At 62.3% G+C, this 18,529-nt stretch overlaps 1 protein-coding gene across 4 annotated transcripts; it reads right to left on the reverse strand.

Moving 5' to 3' along the window:
* Positions 1-5,868: 5,868 nt before the first annotated feature.
* Positions 5,869-18,529, reverse strand: EXOC3L4 (exocyst complex component 3 like 4). Of its 4 annotated transcripts, none has more exons than XM_055303615.1 (12): positions 18,495-18,529; positions 14,341-14,826; positions 12,767-13,415; positions 11,922-12,033; positions 11,541-11,663; positions 11,081-11,181; positions 10,739-10,819; positions 9,174-9,288; positions 8,504-8,623; positions 8,258-8,410; positions 7,566-7,687; positions 5,869-6,384 (listed from the first exon to the last, which is right to left on the reverse strand). In XM_055303615.1, the coding sequence occupies exons 2-12, from the start codon at positions 14,756-14,758 to the stop codon at positions 6,183-6,185; spliced, it is 2,196 nt and encodes a 731-aa protein (XP_055159590.1). In that variant the 5' UTR covers positions 14,759-14,826; positions 18,495-18,529; the 3' UTR covers positions 5,869-6,182. The 4 variants fall into 4 exon arrangements, with proteins under 4 accessions (XP_055159590.1, XP_055159588.1, XP_055159589.1 ...); XM_055303613.1 differs by lacking the exon at positions 18,495-18,529 and adding an exon at positions 18,246-18,379; XM_055303614.1 differs by lacking the exon at positions 18,495-18,529 and adding an exon at positions 18,246-18,375 and having other exon boundaries at positions 14,341-14,774.

The raw sequence follows: 18,529 nt of genomic DNA on the forward strand, positions 1-18,529 counted from the left end.
TTGAACCCAGGTGAGCAAATAATCTTTTTTTAAAATTTTTATTTATTCACGAGAGATGCAGACACACAGGCAGAGGGAGAAGCAGGCTCCCTTCAGGGAACCCAATGCGGGACTCGATCCCGGGACCCCGGATCACGCCCTGAGCTGAAGGCAGACACCCAACCACTGGGCCACCCGGGGGTCTCGATCAAATAATCTCTTTTAAGACCATACTTTCGATCTTGGGGGTAGACAGTTGACTTTCCATTCACCTCCGCAGGTGCCACCCTCTGTTCTAAGCGCTTTGCATGCGTTAACTGATTTTATCAGGCAATTTCAGGAAATGGATGCCTCTCTTCACAGATGAGGAAACCAAGGCACAGACAGGTCCAGTCACGTGCCAGTCCGCAGTGGAGCTCAGGGCGCCAGCAGCAAGCATTGCGCGGTATCGCTTCTCCCCCAGGGTTGATCAATGTGTGGGATGCAGCTTGATGTGTTTAAGTCAGACACGGGTGAAGACCGCCAGCCAGCCAGCACAGATGCAAAAATGGAAGGTTTTACTGCTCTCCGCTTGTTTTTCATCTTTCAGAAAAAAAATTCCACATCTCTTCCATGACCTTGTTGGGTCAATTGAATCTTCACCTTCACCTGGGAAGTAGGTGGGGCCAAGTCGACCTTGATAGCCCAGCCAGGTTGGGCTGTGTGTGTGTGTGTGTGTGTGTGTGACTGGTGGTCCTCCCTCTCCTCAGCCTCTGAGCTGCCTGAGAGCCTTGCTGGAAAAAAGCTCCCCAAAAGAAGCAGGACAATGCAGGCAGGAGGAAGATGCCGTTTGGTGCAGGGGTCAGCAGGTGCAAAGGCCCAGGGGCAGATTGGACGGGAATGAAGGGGCTGTGGGACACTGGGCCCGGCTACCCCAGGAGGACCTGGCCAGGGTGCCTGGGTCAAAAGGGCAGTGTTGACCATGGTGGAGGGTCCCCAGGGCTGGGAGATGAGGGCATTCCAGGATGTCACTGAGCCCTTCCCCCACGGCATAGGCACACTTCCCTCTCAGAGATGACTTGCACTTCCCACTGCCCTAACCCCAGCCTGCTTCGTCCTTTACTTCCCAGGCTGTCACCTGACCTGGGATCCCTCCTAGGGCCTCTTTGTTTCCTGGGGATGCCCCACTCACCAACTACACTAGGCAGAGCCATTGTATCCCCTGTTGACGATGAGGAAACTGAGTCTCAGAGTGGTAAGTGGACACAAAGTTTGAGGTCTTGAGGCTGTGGTCCTTGATGCCACCCAGCCTTCCCCAATAGGGGAAGTCACTTGCTCAGGTGCATTTGAAGCTGTGCCGGACCTCAGCTGGGGTCTGGTGACCACCCCAGGGACCACGGGATGGCCAGGACAGCTGACCTGGAACCTCCCTTACAGGGCATCCCCGCCCACAAGGGCGCTCACCAGACCAAGTGTATACCAACAGATTGTGCCCCTCCCATCACCCAGGAAGTTCCTCCCTTTCCCCTAAAGAGGAAGCCAGGCCAAAGAATTCTTTTTGCATCTGGCAGATGGAGAAACTGAGGTGAGGGTATGTGGCTTTTGCAGGTGTCCTGGCATCCTTCCAGTAAGTGCAGTGCGGGTGGTGATGCAAGGCGGCTACGTTCAGTTCCTGTCTCTTCAGGCCCGGGGCCCTTCTCTTAGCTCGCTTATTTCCAGGAAAACAGCCAAGGGGCCTTGCTCCCCATCAGCACCCACCTAATGACAGAGGTGAGTCACCGGCAGGAGCTCCCTGGGAATCCCAGCATTGCTGGAGCCCCACCAGGCCAGGAGCAGTGGAGGGCTGCCCCAAACCCCCAAGCCCCCTCAGGGCCTGGGTGTTGGGAACTCCTCCTCCTCCAACAAAGCCAGGGAGGACACCCAGGAGCTCTGGGCTTCTGAACTTTGGAGAAGGGAGGCATGACGGTGGGGGCTTAGGCATGAAGACCATCTGACCCCCGGGGAGCTCCGTCACCAACATCTGTGTCTTTAGACACCAGGCTCTATGCCTCGGGCCTCGGTCTTCCCTCCTGGAAATGGAGGTGACACGTGCTCGGGAGGTTGCCAGGAAAGGATCGCAGGACATGGTCCATGTAAATAAAAATAATGCTCCTCTTGGGGGAGTGCGGAACTGCAGGCCAGGCCCTCATCCAGCGCCACATTTGTATTTTCTCACGTAATGCTCCCAATTTTACACCTAGAGATAGAGCCCAGAGAGGTGGAGTAACTTGACCAAAGTCACACAGCTATGAAGAAGGTGCAGAGCTGGGGTCCCAGCCCAGAGGTGTCTGAATCTAGACGCTGACTTTTAAACCCCTGCACAGAATCCACGGGAAGGAGGAAAGCCTTAAATCACTGAGCACAGCCAGGCACATGGATGCTGGTGGTGGGGGGTGCTCCAGAAAGGGCAGGACTTTTCAGGACATTCCTCTTTTCCAAGATCCTGAGATTTCATTACTTGAGGGTTCTCTCAATCTGAGCCCTGGGGCTCTGTGGGGCTGGCCCCTGTCAACAGCGTCCTTGGCCCCCCAGACCTCTGCTTCACATGGCCTGGCTGGGGAAGGGCTCCTCCAGCCCACTGAGTTCCTAAAGGGACCTTGTGGTGGCAAAGGCAGGCAGTGACGATCTGGGGATGGAGGGGGACCCTGGTCCTACTGTGGCCTCCTCTCCCCTCTCCTCTCTGCCTCACCCCTGCAGTGGTGGGAGCCTGCAAGGACCACTTCCTGGCCGATGAGAGTGCTGCCCCCATGTCCAGGGGCCCCATGAGGTGGGGGCCCAGGAAGGAAGGAAGAGGGAGAGACGGCGCAGGCAGGGAGATGACAAGCTGATGCACTCGCAGCGTAGCCCCGCGCCAGGATCAGGGACGGTCTCGTTTACCCCATGCTGCAGATGCTGCAGAGGCGGAGATGGGGCCTCTGAGTGGAAAGGTCCCTGGGTCTTCAGCGAGAGGAGGGCAGGGCTGAGACCAGAACACCCTCCTCCCCAGTGTGGCTGGTGGGCTTGTACAGCACGACACTCCCCAGGGGAGCTGGGCCCGGGCACCAGGGGACCTGCAAGGAGAGGTGCCCACAGAAGGTGCAAGTCCCAGGCTGAGCTGGGACTAGGTTCCTGGGTGACTTTCAAGTCCCCTGTTACCCCAGGATTGTCCTTGGGTTGGCAGAAGGACTGGCAAGCTGTGGCTCATCGTGTCCTTGGACCTGAGCACTCTGCCTTGGGCAGGGTGCCCCTCTGTGCTTTGTCACTGTCCTCTCCAGGGTGGGCTGGGGTCCCAAAAACTGCTCAAAGCGGGCCTTGTCTTTTTCCACAGGCTCGGTGCCAGAGACCAGATGCAACCCCCAATCCACGAAGGAGCCCCAGGAAGCGTGGGCATTGAAAGAAGCCAAGCTGAGCTCCCCGCAAGCTGAGACGAAAGAGCAGGGAGCCATGTGGGAGGACGAGGGTGGCCAGCAGGATGGCACCAGGATCAGCTGGTAGGGCCCAGGGCCTAGGGGCAAATAGGATGTCCTGCTCCACTAGGGGAATGCAGACACTGGGCAAGGGCCCTCCATCCCCAGGCACATTCCAGGAACACACATGCACACATGTTTCCTTATCAGCCAGACAAGCTGGCCCACAAGTCCGGAAGCTGCCCTCCGAGGCCCAGCCCCTCCCCCATGCTTGGCCTGGACAACAGGATGGCCAAGGAAGTGCTCTAGACTCTCTGCAAGGCCTCCCAGGACCTGGTGGGCAGGGGGAACGGGTACGTCGGGGGTGGGATGGTCCAGAGTCCGGCTCCCTAGGCCTGGCCCACCTCTGGGCCCCCGCCTTCCCGACTACACCCTCCGAGGAGCTGCTGTCTAGCTCCCTGCTCATCCCAACGTGGCCTCGGGAAGCCAGCCCCCGTCTCCAGACACCGCTAGGCCCACAGGAACACACGCGAGGCACACACAGCCGCCTGGGCATGGAGGTTCCTGCCAGGAAAACCTGACTTCCTGTCTCCAGGCCCAGACACGCTCAGGAAGATGGCCTGGGTCTCAGCCTGAACCCTTTCCACTACCACAGGAAGCCCCTGTCAGAGGGCGGCTACTCTGTTTCAGCGCCTCTTCCTAGCCTCCTCCTGGGCGCCTTCCCCCCTCACGGACCCCACTGACCTCAGGCTCCTGCACCGGGGCCCTTTTAGCAGCTGCGTGCAGTGCAGACCAGGGCCCGGCCCTGGGGACGCGGGCTGGCGGGAGGGCCGGGGATCGGCTCTCAGGCTGGCTTTACTTCAGCCTGGGAGGCACGGACAGCACCCCATTTCACAGCTAGGGAAACTGAGGCACAGAGCTGGGATGGAACTCCTCTGCACCTCTGTAGCCTGTCTTGGAAACCCAGCCCCGGGACCCTCAGCCTCCAGCCCAGGGGCTCGGGCAGGCCAGGGGCTGCAGAAGGACACTCCCACGAGGGCACTGGGACTCAAACACAGGGTGCGGGCTCCCTAGGGAGAACCTGGCCAGGGTCAGATCCAGCCCTCCTACACCCCCCCCACCACCCAGGCGGGCTGCCTCTCCCTGGGGAAAGAGGTGCTCCTCTGACACCACCCTTCCCCTGGCTGTGAGAGCCTCAGGCTACCTGTGCTGGGGCCAACTGTGAACCAACCTCTACCCTCTCAGGCCTCAGTTTCCCCACAGCGGACAGACACCACGACTGCTTGTCAGCGGCAACACTAGAACACGCTCTGCCCCCCACCCCTTAGCCTGGAGCCTGTGAACCAAACCGCAGCCTCTCCTCATCCTCATGTCCTCATGTCAGCCACCCCCCACCCCCCACTGGGTTCCCTGCCTAGGGAGACTAGACACTCCTCAGCCTCCTGCCTGCCCCACCTCTGACCCCCAGCCCCATGTATTCACGAAGGGGGCTGCCCCCAGTACCTGCTACACTCTCTTCAGGACCCCAACAACACCCAGGTGTGGCTCTGTTCTCCAGGCTTGGTGTGGGGACTGTGGCAGCCCTGCCCAGGTCCCCTGGCCGTCCCCGGTGGAGGAGCTGGGCCCAGGCGAAGGCAGGAGAGTCCTGTCCCCCTCCTGCCTGGCCCCACAACCTTTCAGAACCCTTGCCTTGTCCTCGGGAGGTTCAATTTCATTTGGTTCCTAGAACCTTGCCCCTGATCTAGCCCCACGGCCAGGTCAAGGTCAGGCTCAGAGAGGCGCTGGTGTTCTGCTGCAGAGCGGTGGTGGGAAGGCACCCACGGCTGCCTCAGTGTCTTCCCCACCATCTCCACGCTCGGCCTCCCTGGCAAGCTGGAGGCTGCCCATGCCAACGAGCTTCCCCGCAGCCTTGCCAGGAGGCTTGAGTCAAATTTCAGTGCCAGCCTCTGGGAGAGAAGGGGGGCGGGGAGGGGTAACAGGTGCACACTGGAGCAATCTCCTTGCAGCCCCACCTGCAGAGCTGAGACTTACAGGATCAGCACTTCCCACACACATACTCCACGGATGACACTTGTCCTGCAGCAGTCCTACAACTTTCACTCCTGGGAAGTCCCTCTGACGTCTAACCCAAATACCCCAGGCTGCAGGAAAAGCCTTGGCCTTCTTGTCTCCCAGGAGCCCAGGCCTGTTTAGAACAGGACAGAGCAGTGGCCACCCCTGCTGGGTGAGGTTCACTTGGCACATGAGGCCAGTGAACCCAGGTTCCCAGGGTTAAAGACTGTTTTCTCTACAGCCACAGGCACAGGCCTTCCCAGCTCTGGACCAGCCTCAGTCTCCCCATTTGTACAATGGGCAGGAAAGGGCCATTCACCAAAAGGAGTCACCACAGAACTTTCCATCCTGACCCCTCGGTACATGGGGACCCACACCTGCTCCCAGCCAACTTGGCCCTGACTCTCTTTAGGGAGGCACTATTTTAATTCACCTTTATTTTAAAAATAAATATTCTGTTTTACACTTTCAGCCTGGGGGTGGTGCCGGACAGCTAGGCAGGGAGCCCTTCCCTGATGGGCAATATTGAAAGGAACCTCTGCTACCCCCAAACACTCCCCCGCAAATGCCTGAAATGCCACTCTTCTGGCCCTTCCTTCTGGCAAGCCGTGGATGGCTGAGGATGGGGATTCCTTGAGGGTGCCTCCCCGGGCGTCCGGCTTGGGGCTCAGTGTCCAGGTGAGGGCGCCGACCCGCTAGCATGCGCAGCCCTCTCCCTGAGACCCGGGTCCTCCAGACCCGGGAGCACTAGATGCAGGTGATCAGCAGGTCCACGGAGGCAGGCACCTCGATCTCTTCGAAGAGCACGTGGCCCCCAGCAGCCCCGGAGCCCCCGGAGCCCCCGGCCTTGCCCGCAGCTGTCAGCAGGCTCTGGGCATGCTGCAGGAGGCGCTGGTTCCGACGGCGGCCCAGTCTGCGCAGCGCCAGAATGGCCAGGACGTGGTCCCGCCTGCAAAGATACGCCCGCATCGGTAGGCCCAACATCTCCTGTGGCAGTCTCAACCTCAAGTGAGGGGACCCCTGGGCTCAGGTACAGGTGCACCCAGCATCCCTGGAGCCTGGCCTAAGAAAGGCCAAGAATGACCGAGGCGGAGGAGCAGTGCCCCGGGCAGGGCGGCTGGGGCTCCAAGGTGCTGAGCCGGTGGGGAGGGGAGGAGCAAGCCCATCAGGGAAAACAGTCTAAGCAGAGGTTCAAGAAGCAGTGGAGGAGTAGAGGGGAGCGATATGGCCTCAGGGGGAGCGGGTCCAGGCCAGGGGATGTCCCAGGCCCCTTCCTGTGAGCACTGTGCCGGGAGCCACAGGCAGCAGGGGGAGAGGGAGCACGGAGGTGGGGGAGGCTGTGGCACAGCAGCATTGGGAGTCACCCTCATCCCAACCCCAGTACTAGAAGCGCCGCCTCCAGGATGGGCCCCCCTCACCCAGGGCAGGGGAACCCCAGGGACTAGGGGGAACCCTGCGGCACTGTGAGGGGGGTAGACACTCCCAGCCAAAGGTGGAGCCAGTATGGGCTGGGGAAAGGGCTCTGCCCCGGGCTTTCTGTGGCCTCACCATCCTGGCATCTCCAAAGCTATGGAGAGATTCAGGCTGGAATTTCCATGGGCTCCATGACTCATCCCCACCCCCCCAAAACACACACCCCAGGATAAAAGCCTCTTTCCTCTTGGCCCAGTCTCAGAAGTCTCCAGACTCCCAATAGGGTTTTCTCACAGAGGGGGCCATGCCTCCCCTTCAGACTGGCAGATGGGTCCTTGTCATCACCGCCTGATGCCCAAGGAGGGGCCCTGACCCCAACCCAACCCCATCGGGCTCCTGGGGCGTCCTGACCCCATGGCACTGATTGAGAATGGCCGAGAATAGTTTCTGAAGGAGGGGCAGTCGGGCTCCCCGCCCTGCCCCCACCTGGGGCCTGAAGGTCAGGGCCACGATCTAGGCACCTGCACCTGCGCACACTAACCCGCCCGGCGCCCACCCCGCCTGTACCGGGGCCCCGCTCCCCACCAGAACACTCTGACCCCCCTGTGGTCCCTCACCTGTCCACCCAGAGCCACAGGGACCCTTCTGCAGGGACCCGACACTGCTCCCCTGGTGGCGCCCCGTTGGAGCCCAGGGAGGGAGCAGGTGGTAACCGACCTGATGTCAGGGTAGTTCCTGATGAGCGTCTCCAGGTGCCGCTGGATGTCATCTTTGTAAGTCTCGCCCAGTATGTCAGCCACGCACGGGATCGCCTGGTCCAGCCACGTGGCCTCAGAGCCCTGCAGAGACAAGGAGACAAATGCCAGACAGGCCACCTCCCCTGGGAGCCTCCTTGCCACCCATGCCTGCAACCCATCCACCGCGTCCCCGCTGTGACTGCCTCCTGCACGCCTGGCCGGAGGGGCCTCAGCTTCCCTTCCCACCATACAATGCGGAGATGTCTTCTCGTCTCTGCTCAGATGGGTAAACTGAGGCCCTGGCCTGGAAGTCCTGCTGGGAATCCTACAGTGTGGGGGGAACCTTCAGTGCAGATAAGGGGTGGGTGTGTATGAAGAAAATGCCTCAGCTTCAAAGGCTGGGTCAGGGGTGCTGGAAGAGCCTCCTACAGGCTGCCCCTTCCCTACTCACCCCACCAACCATATGCAAATATATGGAGATGACCCCCCCTGGCCCCGCCTCAGTTGTGCCCGGAGTGTCCTGGAGAGTGCAGAGAGCCACTTCCACCAAAGCCCACTGGCCGTGGCTCTTGCAGAGGACACTAAAATGAGAATGGGGGGGGGCAGTGGAGGGTCCACAGGCCAGAGGCCCTACAGGAGGCCAGACTCGGGGCAGTCAGGCTATGCTCCTACCAAGCCCTGGAAGGTGTCGCCAATGGCCTGGGCGTCCAAGCCCATCTTCTGGGAGCTAGTCATGCGCTCCTCACCCCGGAACCGCTCACGCGGCCTCAGCACCTGTGCCAGGTATTCACGGACCACGTATCGATGCACCTCCTGCAGAGTCTCCTGGGAGGCCCGGGGATTGGGGTCAGAGTCGGAGCTAACAGCCCGCGCCCAGGGCCCAACACAAGCCCACCAGCACCCTCTCCCCTCAGATACCTGTGCACGCAGTGGGGCCACGTGCTCCAGATGGTGGGCGAAAGTCACCACCTTGTTCATGAGGGGCTGCAGCACGTCATGTGTCAGCCAGGCCTTGGTACACAGGACCCTGAAAAGTGGCTGGGAGCAGAGGGGGACAGGAGTCTTCCAGGCATATCCTCCTCCTCCTCAGACCCTCTGCTCGGAGCCCAGCAAGTGGCTCCTAACAGGGGGTTTCAGGCCAAGGGACAACGTGTCACCAGGAAGAAATTTTGGAGGGCCTGTCTGACTCCCTTCTAATGTCTCCCTGGTGACCTCTCTCTCAGCCACCAGTGTCACTAGGCCTTTGGCAGGAATGCCTCCTCCAGGACCCAAGCTCCAGTGAGCCAGATTAAAGTCTGAGTCTCCATGAAGCCCTTGCTTGGGGTTGCCTAGGGAGGCCTTGGGGGGCTGGGCAAGGGGTCTGGTTCCCTGAACTCACTTTCTCTGAGAGGCAGAGACTGAAGCAAATAGGCGTCTCCTGACCTCACTGCCCCACTGTGAATTTACCTGGGTCCCTTGCCTACCCTCCAACATACCACCCCTGAAACTGCTCCTGGGGGGCGTGAATGCTATGACTTGGCCCCCCAGGCTCCAGGGCACAGGAAGGCACCTGCTGGGTGTGGAAAGTGGGGTGAGGAGTCCCACTCACTTGCACATCATCCTGCAAGCCCTGCAGCAGCCGCTTCTGGAAGGTACAGGTGGCAGCCACCAGAGGTTTCTCCAGCTCTTCAAAGGTTCCTGGGAACCTTGCCAGAAGACTGGTCCTGGGGAGGGGCCAGGACAGGTGAGGAGGTGGGCAGGAGAAGTAAGCCGTGGAAAAGTTATAGCATATACCTACGGAGGTATATGCTAGGTAGGCTACGGAGGCTAGTACCACACCAACTGCATTCACTTAGACTATAATGTGAAGGGCAGCTCCAAGCAATCCTGAAGGCAGAGTCAGGTGAGAAGCCAGCACCAAAGCCCCAGGAGCTGATCACAGAGGGTAGGTCAGTAGGGTGGTGGCGGTGGCCCCACTGCATAGCAGGGCTCCCCTATGGCAGCTCTTGACCAAACTTCTGTCCATCTTGTTGATGAGACAGGGCAGCCTGGCCATGACTGGCACAGAGGCCCTCCTTTGAGCCTCATAACTGCCTCTCTGAAGCTGGCAATGTCCCCATTTCACTTTTGAGGAAACTGAGGGCCAAGCTAAGCCCAGGCCCCAGAACAGGGACACAAAGAGGCAGGCTAAAGCTGCATCAGGGGCTGGGCCAGTGGCTGCCTACCAAGTGGCAGGGACTGTTCCCTGGGCTGAATGGAACGGGCCACCCTGGCTCAGATTAGGGATGAGAGGGTGTTAGAGAAGTGGCCCTCATCATGGTCATGCCTTGGATTCAGACAAGCCCGGTTCAAGTCCCAGGTCCAGCACATACTGGATGGCGCATGACGGTGGGCAAATGGCATTTCCTTTCTGAGCCTCCACTTCCCATCTGTTCAGAACCCGGGGACACTGCACTTGGGATGACAGGCATCATGCAGGTAAAGTACTAACCCAGAGCCCAGCACATCACAAGCCTTCACAGAACGACCCCTCTAAGGCGCTGAGTCACTCAAGGTACACAGACAGCAGGTGGCAGAGCGGGGACGGGAACCCAGGGGGTGGGGGCGGGGGACCTAAGTCCATGCCCACAGCTGCTAGCTGCCCTGCGGCAGCTGGTGCACAGCATACACGACGTGGGGACATTGAACTTGTCCTGTGTTGAAGGCACAGAAGGGGTGCAGCCACTGCCAGCAGAAGGGGAGGCCCCCTGCCTTCTGGGGGCAGAGGGACCCGGGTGCCACTCCCAGGGTAGTGGGGAGGGGGGACAGACTGTCAGGGAGGGCTCCCCGAGAAGGGAGTGTCACTGCAAAGGAAGATGGCTGACTTGGATGAAGGGAGGAAAGAAAGGAGCCCGAGGTGGCAGGGGACACACTGGGCAGGCAACCGGCCAGGACGAATGGCTGGAGCTTCTCAGCCTCTGCTCAGCGTGGAAACTCCCTGCATCCCTTCCAGGGCCTCAGCTCTGAAGGGAGGAGGGGGCACCCTATGGGGCGGGAGCGGAGGGGGGCATCCAAGGAGGCCTTCCGGGAAGTCACCCAAAGCCACTGTCCCCACGCTGGCAGCGGGTTCCCAGAGCTCGCGCGCCCCCTGCTGGTGGCTGCCCCCCCACCCCCGCGGAGGAGCAAGAGGCCCACCTGAGCTCCTCGCAGGCGTTGATATTGGCGCCCAGATGAGGTTCACTCACCGCCTTCGACTCTAGAAAAGCCTTTTCAAACCTGGGGGCAAAGTATGCAGAGGCCTTAGGGACCCTCACTGGTGGCGCTATGACTTGGGGTCTGCCCTCCCCTCAGGTCCCCACCCAGACCCCAGACCCCCACCTCACCCTCTCCGCCCCCCCTTATAATGAGGCTCCTCCCTCTCACCTGTCCCAGAATCTCAGACTCTGAGCAAACAGGTTGGGTCCTCCCCCAGGGACGATGGCCGTCCGGCCCTGGCCTCTCCACCCACCCTACCCTGGGCAGAGGATGTGCCTGCACCTGGGCAGAAAGAGGCCAAGGGCTCGTGTGCAGATGCGCAGGGTGGTGGCCTCCAGTTCCGCAGAGATGGCACCGGCCGCCTTCACGTGCTCTGCCACGAGCTGCAAGACATCCCACCTGCTGAACCCACATCAGAGGCCAGATCCCGATGCCCCCCGTCCCGCACCTTGGCCCAGCAACATCTTCAGCCTGCCCTGTGCTGTCTCATCATCTCGGCTCCAGCTTCCAGTAGCTCCGCCCAGCTCCCCACATCCACAGGCCACCTACTAAGCTGTGCCCTGGTGCTCCCAGGCTGGCCACGTGACCCACAGTCCCTGATTCCGCCCCAGGTGGGTCTCAGGCTCTCATCTACTGGGGAAAGGAGGTTGGGACTGGACTGTATAGTTCTGGGTGTCCCTACCTCGAGGGGGACCAGACACCGCCGGAGGCCCAGACATATATCCCTCCTCCCAAGGCTCACCATGTGGACATCGATGGACAGTGGCGTGTGGTAGAGGCCCTGTAGCACGTCAGGGGCCTCGGCGCCCGCCCACCGACTCTGCTCTAGCTGCAGGATGCTATCGAAGCAGCTCGTGATCTTGGTCTGTGCAAGGTGGGGAGAGGGGTACACCTTGAAGGAGGTCTGAGTTCCCCTATCTCCTGGCTCTGTCTTGTACCCTCGGAGGAAAGAACCACCCTGCTGGGGCATAGGTCCATGCTGGAGGCCACAGGGTAAGAAGGGGCTCTGGCCGGAACCAGGCCTGATGCCCAGAGTGATTCTGGGCACCACACCTCCCCACAGTGAGGCAAGAACAGTCAGCCTTGATCGTGCCCCTCCGGCCCGGCCCTGCCTCCGCCTCACCTCTAGGAAGCTGATGTAGTCGCTCTCCAGGCGGGCCCACACGGCGGGTGCCAGGAGCGGGGGTAGTGGCTCTGTGGACAGCGTCAGGTCCGGGGTCCCCAGGAAATCAGGACTGGAAGGCAGGGTGGAAGCTGAGGGCCTGGGCTGGCCTCGGATGCACTAGGGGCTGCCCCAACTCCCCCCTGGCCAAAGCCTAACACCATCACCTAGCCCCCCGCAGCTCAGGGATCTGCCGCTATCCAGCCCACACCAGAGAGGTCCAGAGAGTGATGCGTCCCTGCCCGAGGCCACACAGCAAATTAATGAGCCCAGGAGTTTAGACACCCTCTTCCCACCTGCTCTCTGGCCCTCAGAACTGAGGAGTGCTCACAGGCAAAGGTAACCCACCCCGGCACAGCGCAGAGCTGGAGGTGGGAGCTGTCAACACGCTGTGCCCTGTACCTAGGTGCCCGTCCTCAGGGAAGAGGGAGGGTGAGATCCAACCCGTGCCCAGTGTCTGTGAGCCGCAGTCGTGTCCTGCCTGGAGGGGTGCCCGTTTGTAAGTGCTCAAGGGCACCCTGTGGGCCAGCGTGGACCCTCTACCCGGACTCTGCGCTGGGAGAACAACGTCCCCCGAGACGCTTTCCTGCTTTGCCCAACAGGTGCATGGCTGGCCCCTTAGGGAACCCCTGGCGGGACAGGACAGTAGGTGGCCCGGAGCTGAGGGAAAAGAATGTCCAAGTCCCCGGGATCTCCGCTGCGGGGCCACCCGCCCTCTCCCAGGGAGGAAAGCAGAAAGGGGCCCGTGCTCCTCGGGGAGGCCCCCCGCCACCTCCGGGCGGGCGGCGCCGGCTGGGGAGCCTCACCTGCCGTACACATTGGCGGCCCAGTCCAGCAGGACGTAGAGCTGCTCGCAGCCGCGGGCGTCCTGCGCGAGCTCCTGGAGGCGCTGGGCCACGGCGCCGTGGAAGGCGCGCAGGTAGGCCTCCCAGGCCGGGAAGCCGGCGGCCGAGTAGGCGGGCTGCACCTCCTGCCGCACCTTGTGCAGGTCGCTGCGCACCGCGCCGCCCAGCTGGGCCAGGAGCCGGGCCAGGCCGGCCGCGCCCTCGGGCCCCGGGGCCTCCGCCGCGGCCGCCCGCACGCGCTCCTGCGCGCTGCTCCGCACCGCGTCCTCCCAGTGCTGGCGCCAGCGGCGCGGGGTGAGCAGGAAGTCGCCGTCGGCGGGGGGCGCCGGGTGCGCGGCCTCCTCCGCGCGCACCGCCCGGGCCAGCTCCCCGAGCGCCGCCGCGTCCACGCGGGCCGGGCCCAGCGTCTCGCGCACGATGGCGCGGATCTCGGCCGCCAGCCCGTCGTAGTGCAGACACACGTCCATGGCGCGCCGCGCGAAGCCCGTGGGGTCCTGCTCGAAGGTGTGCGAGGCCTTCTCGGCCACCAGCCGCATCTCCAGCTGCCGCAGCTGTTCGAAGGCCGCCAGCAGCTGCCGCTCGGTGATGAGGTCGGCCACGGATTTGCCTTCTGCAAGGACCCCCCCCCCCAGCAGAGGGGCGGACGGGGGGTGCCGCGTCAGAGCCTTGGCGTGACCCCGCCCGGTCCTCGCCCCTCGGAGCTGCTGCTCGGCCCCAGAGCCCGCTGAAGGCCTGCTCCGGGAGCCACCGCCCCAAATGCCAGGAACCGTGCCTCGGAATCCCCTTCGAAGAGGCAAAACCCCCAGCCCCAAACCTGGCTGAAAACAGCAGTTGGGAGGAGCCCCTGCCTTCCCCACGTTCAGCCCGGCCCTTCTCTCCTGCTCTGACCCCACCCGGGGCCCTGCTGAGCCGCACCTGTGGCCTCAGGTGCCGTCTTCACTGCGGGTCTGCTGGGGTGAGAGCGCGGGCTGGGCTGGGCTGGGCTGGGCTGGGCTGGGCTGCGGCTGCACCAGCTCCAGCAGTTCTTGCTGTTCCCCGCTCTGGGCCAGCCCCCAGGCCTGGGAGTCCCCTCCACCCGCAGCACCACCTCCCCCCTTTGGGGCCCAGCTCCAGCCTGTCCTGCCCTGGCAGCCCCCATGGCCTCCCCCTCGGCCCTTGGTTTCCAGGCACCCTCGGAGACCCTGGGACCTGAGAGGGCAGGGCCTTGTCCATCCCTGGAGTTTGGCCAGGAGCCAGGCGGTGGAGAGGTGAGGGTTTCGGAGTCGTGCAGATCTGGGTTCAAATCCCATTTCTCCACTTCCTGGCTATGAGACTTGAGGCCAGTCACTGAACCTCTCTGAGTCACACTTTGCTCACTCTCACCTCTCTGAGCTGCCCGGTGGATGCTCCCCTGGCTGAAATGCTGAAAATGCAATCGCGCAAGCAGTATCTGGGAGAGCTGGGGAGGACAGCCTGTCAGGAAGCCTGACCCTGCTTGCTCACCCTCTGGCCTCAGTTTACCCCTCCATGCTCAGTATTGCTTGTGATGCTCTCACCTGTCTCAGATTCCAGTTTCTCAGACCCCACCCCAGTGGAGGACCGCCGGCTGCCACCATCTGCGATCCTAGAGGGCACCTCTGGGCCACGGGCCACCCCTGGCACAGCAGCAGCCTGGGACTGGTCAGTAGTGGCGCCATCATCTCGGGAACGCCGCAGGGACCGGAACAGGAAGCGGGAACTGCGCTGGAACAGGCTCCTGTCCTCCTCGGGGCCCTGGCCTGAAGCCTGCTGGCTTGTGCGGGAGAAGGCCCGCCGAAGGCTGCCCAGGCCGGGCCGAGCGTCCTCACTCGGGTGCGAGCTGGGTGCGTCCCCGCTGCTTGCCTTCCGAGTGCCCCGCGCTGGGGTCTGCAGCTTCGCGGGCTCCTCGGGGCTCTGCAGCTCCAGCCCAGAGGTCACTGTCCGCGGCGACAACATCCTGGTAGCAGGAAAGCTAGACGGAAAGGAGGTTCAGGAGGCCTGGAGCGGGGCGCGGGGGTTGGCTCCTGGCGCAGAATAGCAAATGGGCACAGAAACCCCGTGAGACCCTGTGAGGCCTGACGGAGCCCAGTGGCTGCACTTGGTGAGGGAAACTTCTCCCGGGAGATGACCCCCAGGTTGGCACCAGGCCGCTCTCATGGCCAGAGCTGTGTTTGTGCCAGGCTGCAGCTGGCAGTGAGATGCAGGCAGCTACTTCCTTCTGGAAAGCTTCCGTGACACCGCCGTCTAAAGGGTGTCCTCCAGGCGCCCACCCTCACTGGCTCTGCCAGGCCAGACCCTCCCCGAGCTGGGGAGGAGAGTTGAACATGCAGATTCTGGGGCACAGCCCAAGCCGCAGCCCACAGGCCCCGGGGGGCGGGCCCAGCAACCACATCCAGGACTTCCTGGACGTTGGGTCCTGTGGCCTACAATGCCTACTCTCCCCTCCCCTGGCATTCACTGCACTCCCCCCCAGCCCCCGCAAAGCCCTCAGCTCACCCCCCATTCTGCCCATCAGGCCTAACTGCCTCTGCTCAAAGCGGACCCCGTAAAAGGCTATGCACCTCCCCTCTGGGTCAGGCTTGAGGTCTCTGGCCACCCCCGGCTGCCCCCAAGGCTTATCTGCTTATCCGCCCTTGCAGCACTGTAGGGGGAGTGGTGGGAGGGGCCACAGGTCTATATTTAACTGGGGGGAAGGTCCCCAAGGTAGGACTCATCCATTGTATCTCCTCCCCACCCACCCCTGCTGTGTTCCAGCCCCTCCCCTAGAAGGGGTGTCCAGAGGGTCCCTAGGGCATGGAGGTACAAAGCAGGGGCTGCCCCTGCCCCTGCCCCGCCTGGGCTCCAGGCCCTCCCCAGGCTGCACGCACACTCCCTTCCAGCTCAGTCTGGCCTGTGTTTGATTTCCTGGCTTTAGTTGAAGCTGAGTTGGGAGAGGGGAGAGAGACTCCACAGGCTGTGGGGCCTCCGGCCCACCCCTCTGTGAGGGTGTTGTGTCGGGGTGGGGGGGTCGTCTTAGACCAGCAAGGTCTTACTTCATTTAGCCTGGGGGAAACCGGCCAGAAGGAGGGCTGGACCTACTGAAGTCACTGTCCAACCAGAGGCCAGAGCCCCCAGCCCATCCCCAGGCTCCCCTCACCCCACCCCTTGGACAAAGGTCAGGCTGTCACCTGACCCTCAGGTGACACAGGGCAGGAACACCTCTCCCCAGGCCCCCCATTTACCTTGGGTGGGATGACAGTGGATGGGCAGGGCCAGACCCTCATCTACCCCCCATGCCCTCCGGGGTCAGACATGCAGGTGGTCAGCCAAGGCCTCCCTTCATCCTTCCAATGCCCTAACAGCTGGAGAGAGGCCCCCTGTGGGAGGGCAGGCCCCCATGATTGATGGTCCTTATCAGCCCTGCCCAGGTCACTGGTCGTTGTCCTCTCCTGGCGCCAGGACTCAGGGACCCTGCCCCGGATCAGACTGACCCACATGTGTAAGGAACATTGTCCCAAGGGCTGTTTGCCCTCCCCGCCCCCAAACTCCCCTCTCCCTGTTGCCCCTCGGCATCCGGCAGGGTCTGAGCCTGAGTGGCCTGGGCCCACCTGGATGTGCTTCAAGCTCTGTCACCAGGCATGTGGGGAAGGTCAAGTGGGCCCTGTCTTGGTTGGGGAGAGCTCATACTTAGTAAGCACCTACTGTGTGCCCAGCCCAACACCTGGCACCCATCAGATCCCCATAACAGCAAAGTTGTAGGGTGTCACTTCATCTCATAGATGAGGAAACAGGCTCAGAAAAGAGGCAGGTCTTGCCTCCAGCCACACAGGTCGGGGTCAGGGAGCCTCGACCATCCCAGCCCATGTGGACCCGGGAGTAGAGGCTGGGATCCTGCATCTCCCAGCTCCAGTGAGCCAGGGCCAAGGAGCCATGGTGGGGGCAGCTCCCAGATGCCAAGAGTGGGCCCTAGAGGCTGATTCTGGGGGAAGGAGGGGTGGCTGGCAGTTTGGATCTTATGTGAGACTGCATGAGCAGATACATCCCCCCAGCCTGCTCAAGCACCTGCACCCAGAGCTGGGCCTATCCTGAGGGCCCATCGAGGCCCTTGCTGGTTTCCCTGTCTCCTTTGATCTTGCTCCCACAATTCCCAAGCCATTATTGACCTTCTTACAGAACAAGTCAACCAGGTCACTCCCTTACTTTAAAGTCATCCATGGCTTCCCATGGCCTGGCACTCTAAGCCTCCCGATCCCGGACAGAACTTCCTCCAACCTCAAGCCTCTGGGCCTCCTTGACCTGCACCTGTCCAGCCTCCCAGGTGCCTCTCTGTCCCCCAAATGTCCAGCCTCCCAGCTTCCTTGCAGGCTGCTCCCTCTCCCTGCTCCCCATCTTTGCTCTCCAGATCTGACCTGGATTTCAGGGCACAGGGCTATGGGTGCCCTCACCTCCAAGGTGTCCTTGGGCTGTGCTGCACCACTGTCCCTGCGGCGATGGGGCCTTCCTTACTGGCCCGAGATCCTCTAGCCATCTGCTCCTTCCCCATCAGCCCAGAGCCAGCCTGGAGGAGGAGTGAACCTTCAGGGTCAGGGCTGGCTCTTGCCCGGGTTGTCTTGGCCAGGTATCACACCGGTATCTGCTGGACTGGATGCCCTGCTGACTCTACCTTGGCCCCTGCCCCGTACCTGCCTCCTCATACCTGTGAAGACTCTCTGGCTCTTTATCACTCTGGACCTCTGACCCCATTACCCTGAATGTTCAGAGGCTCTGGCTGCCGCGCCTGGGGCTCAGGATGGGTGTGTGTTCTAGCCTGCCCCTCGGCTCCCGCTCCCCCCCCACCCGCTCTCCAGCTCCCCTCTCTGCCACACCTGCACTCAGGCCGTTTGCCAGCAGCCAGCTCCTGCGAGTGGGCACCAAGCAGCCTCTCGTGACCACAGCGCCTCCCACTCTGGGCCTGGTCAAGCCCTGGGCACACTTTCTCCTGTGACCTAGGGACAGTTACCTGGTCCGGGCATCTGCGCCTTGGCCATGAGCCCCCCCAGGGCAGGGAGCGGGCTTGACTCAGCTCCCAGCCAGAGCCAGCACAGGGCATGGACCCAAGGAAAAGAGATAAGCAATCTCACGTGAGTGTAAGCCTGGGGTGTGTCACCACTTTTGTGTGGATGGGCTTTGTGTGTGGACCCGAGTGTGTCTCCCCGTCTGTGGGCCTCAGAGGCCTGCGAGCGGCTCTCGCCGTGAGTCCGTGTGGGTCTGGCTGTGCCCACACGCATGTCTTTCTGTCCGCGTCTCTGCGTCCTGCGTGTCTGTGCATGTCTGCGGTGACGTGGGCTGGCACGCCGGCCTGGGCTCCGAGCTCAGGCCTTGGCCCCGGAAGCCACGAGCAGAGCTAAGTCCTCAGCCTCTTGGGTCCCCACTCACCGCTCACGGCATCCCTGCGGCCCTCCTGCCCTACCTGTGCCGCACGTACCTGCAGCGTGAGTGCGCTCCGGAGCCCAGGCGGGGCAGGGCCGGGGAAGCCGAGCCAGGCCCTCCAAGCCGAGCCGGCCGAGGTGGTGAGGCCCCCGGAGCAGCCAGAGTGAGTGACCACAGCTGGGACTTCCCAGCCCCGCCGCAGGGCCCACCAGCCCCACCCCCGGCCCCACCTCCACCCCAGGCCCCAGTTTCACTTTCACAAGCGCTCCCACCCCCTTCCCATTCCAGCCACTACAACTCCAACCTTTGATTCCGGGCAGTCCATGGCCCAGGCTGAAG

Source organism: Nyctereutes procyonoides, unplaced genomic scaffold, assembly GCF_905146905.1.
Source record: "Nyctereutes procyonoides isolate TBG_1078 unplaced genomic scaffold, NYPRO_anot_genome, whole genome shotgun sequence".
Lineage (NCBI taxonomy): Eukaryota > Metazoa > Chordata > Mammalia > Carnivora > Canidae > Nyctereutes > Nyctereutes procyonoides.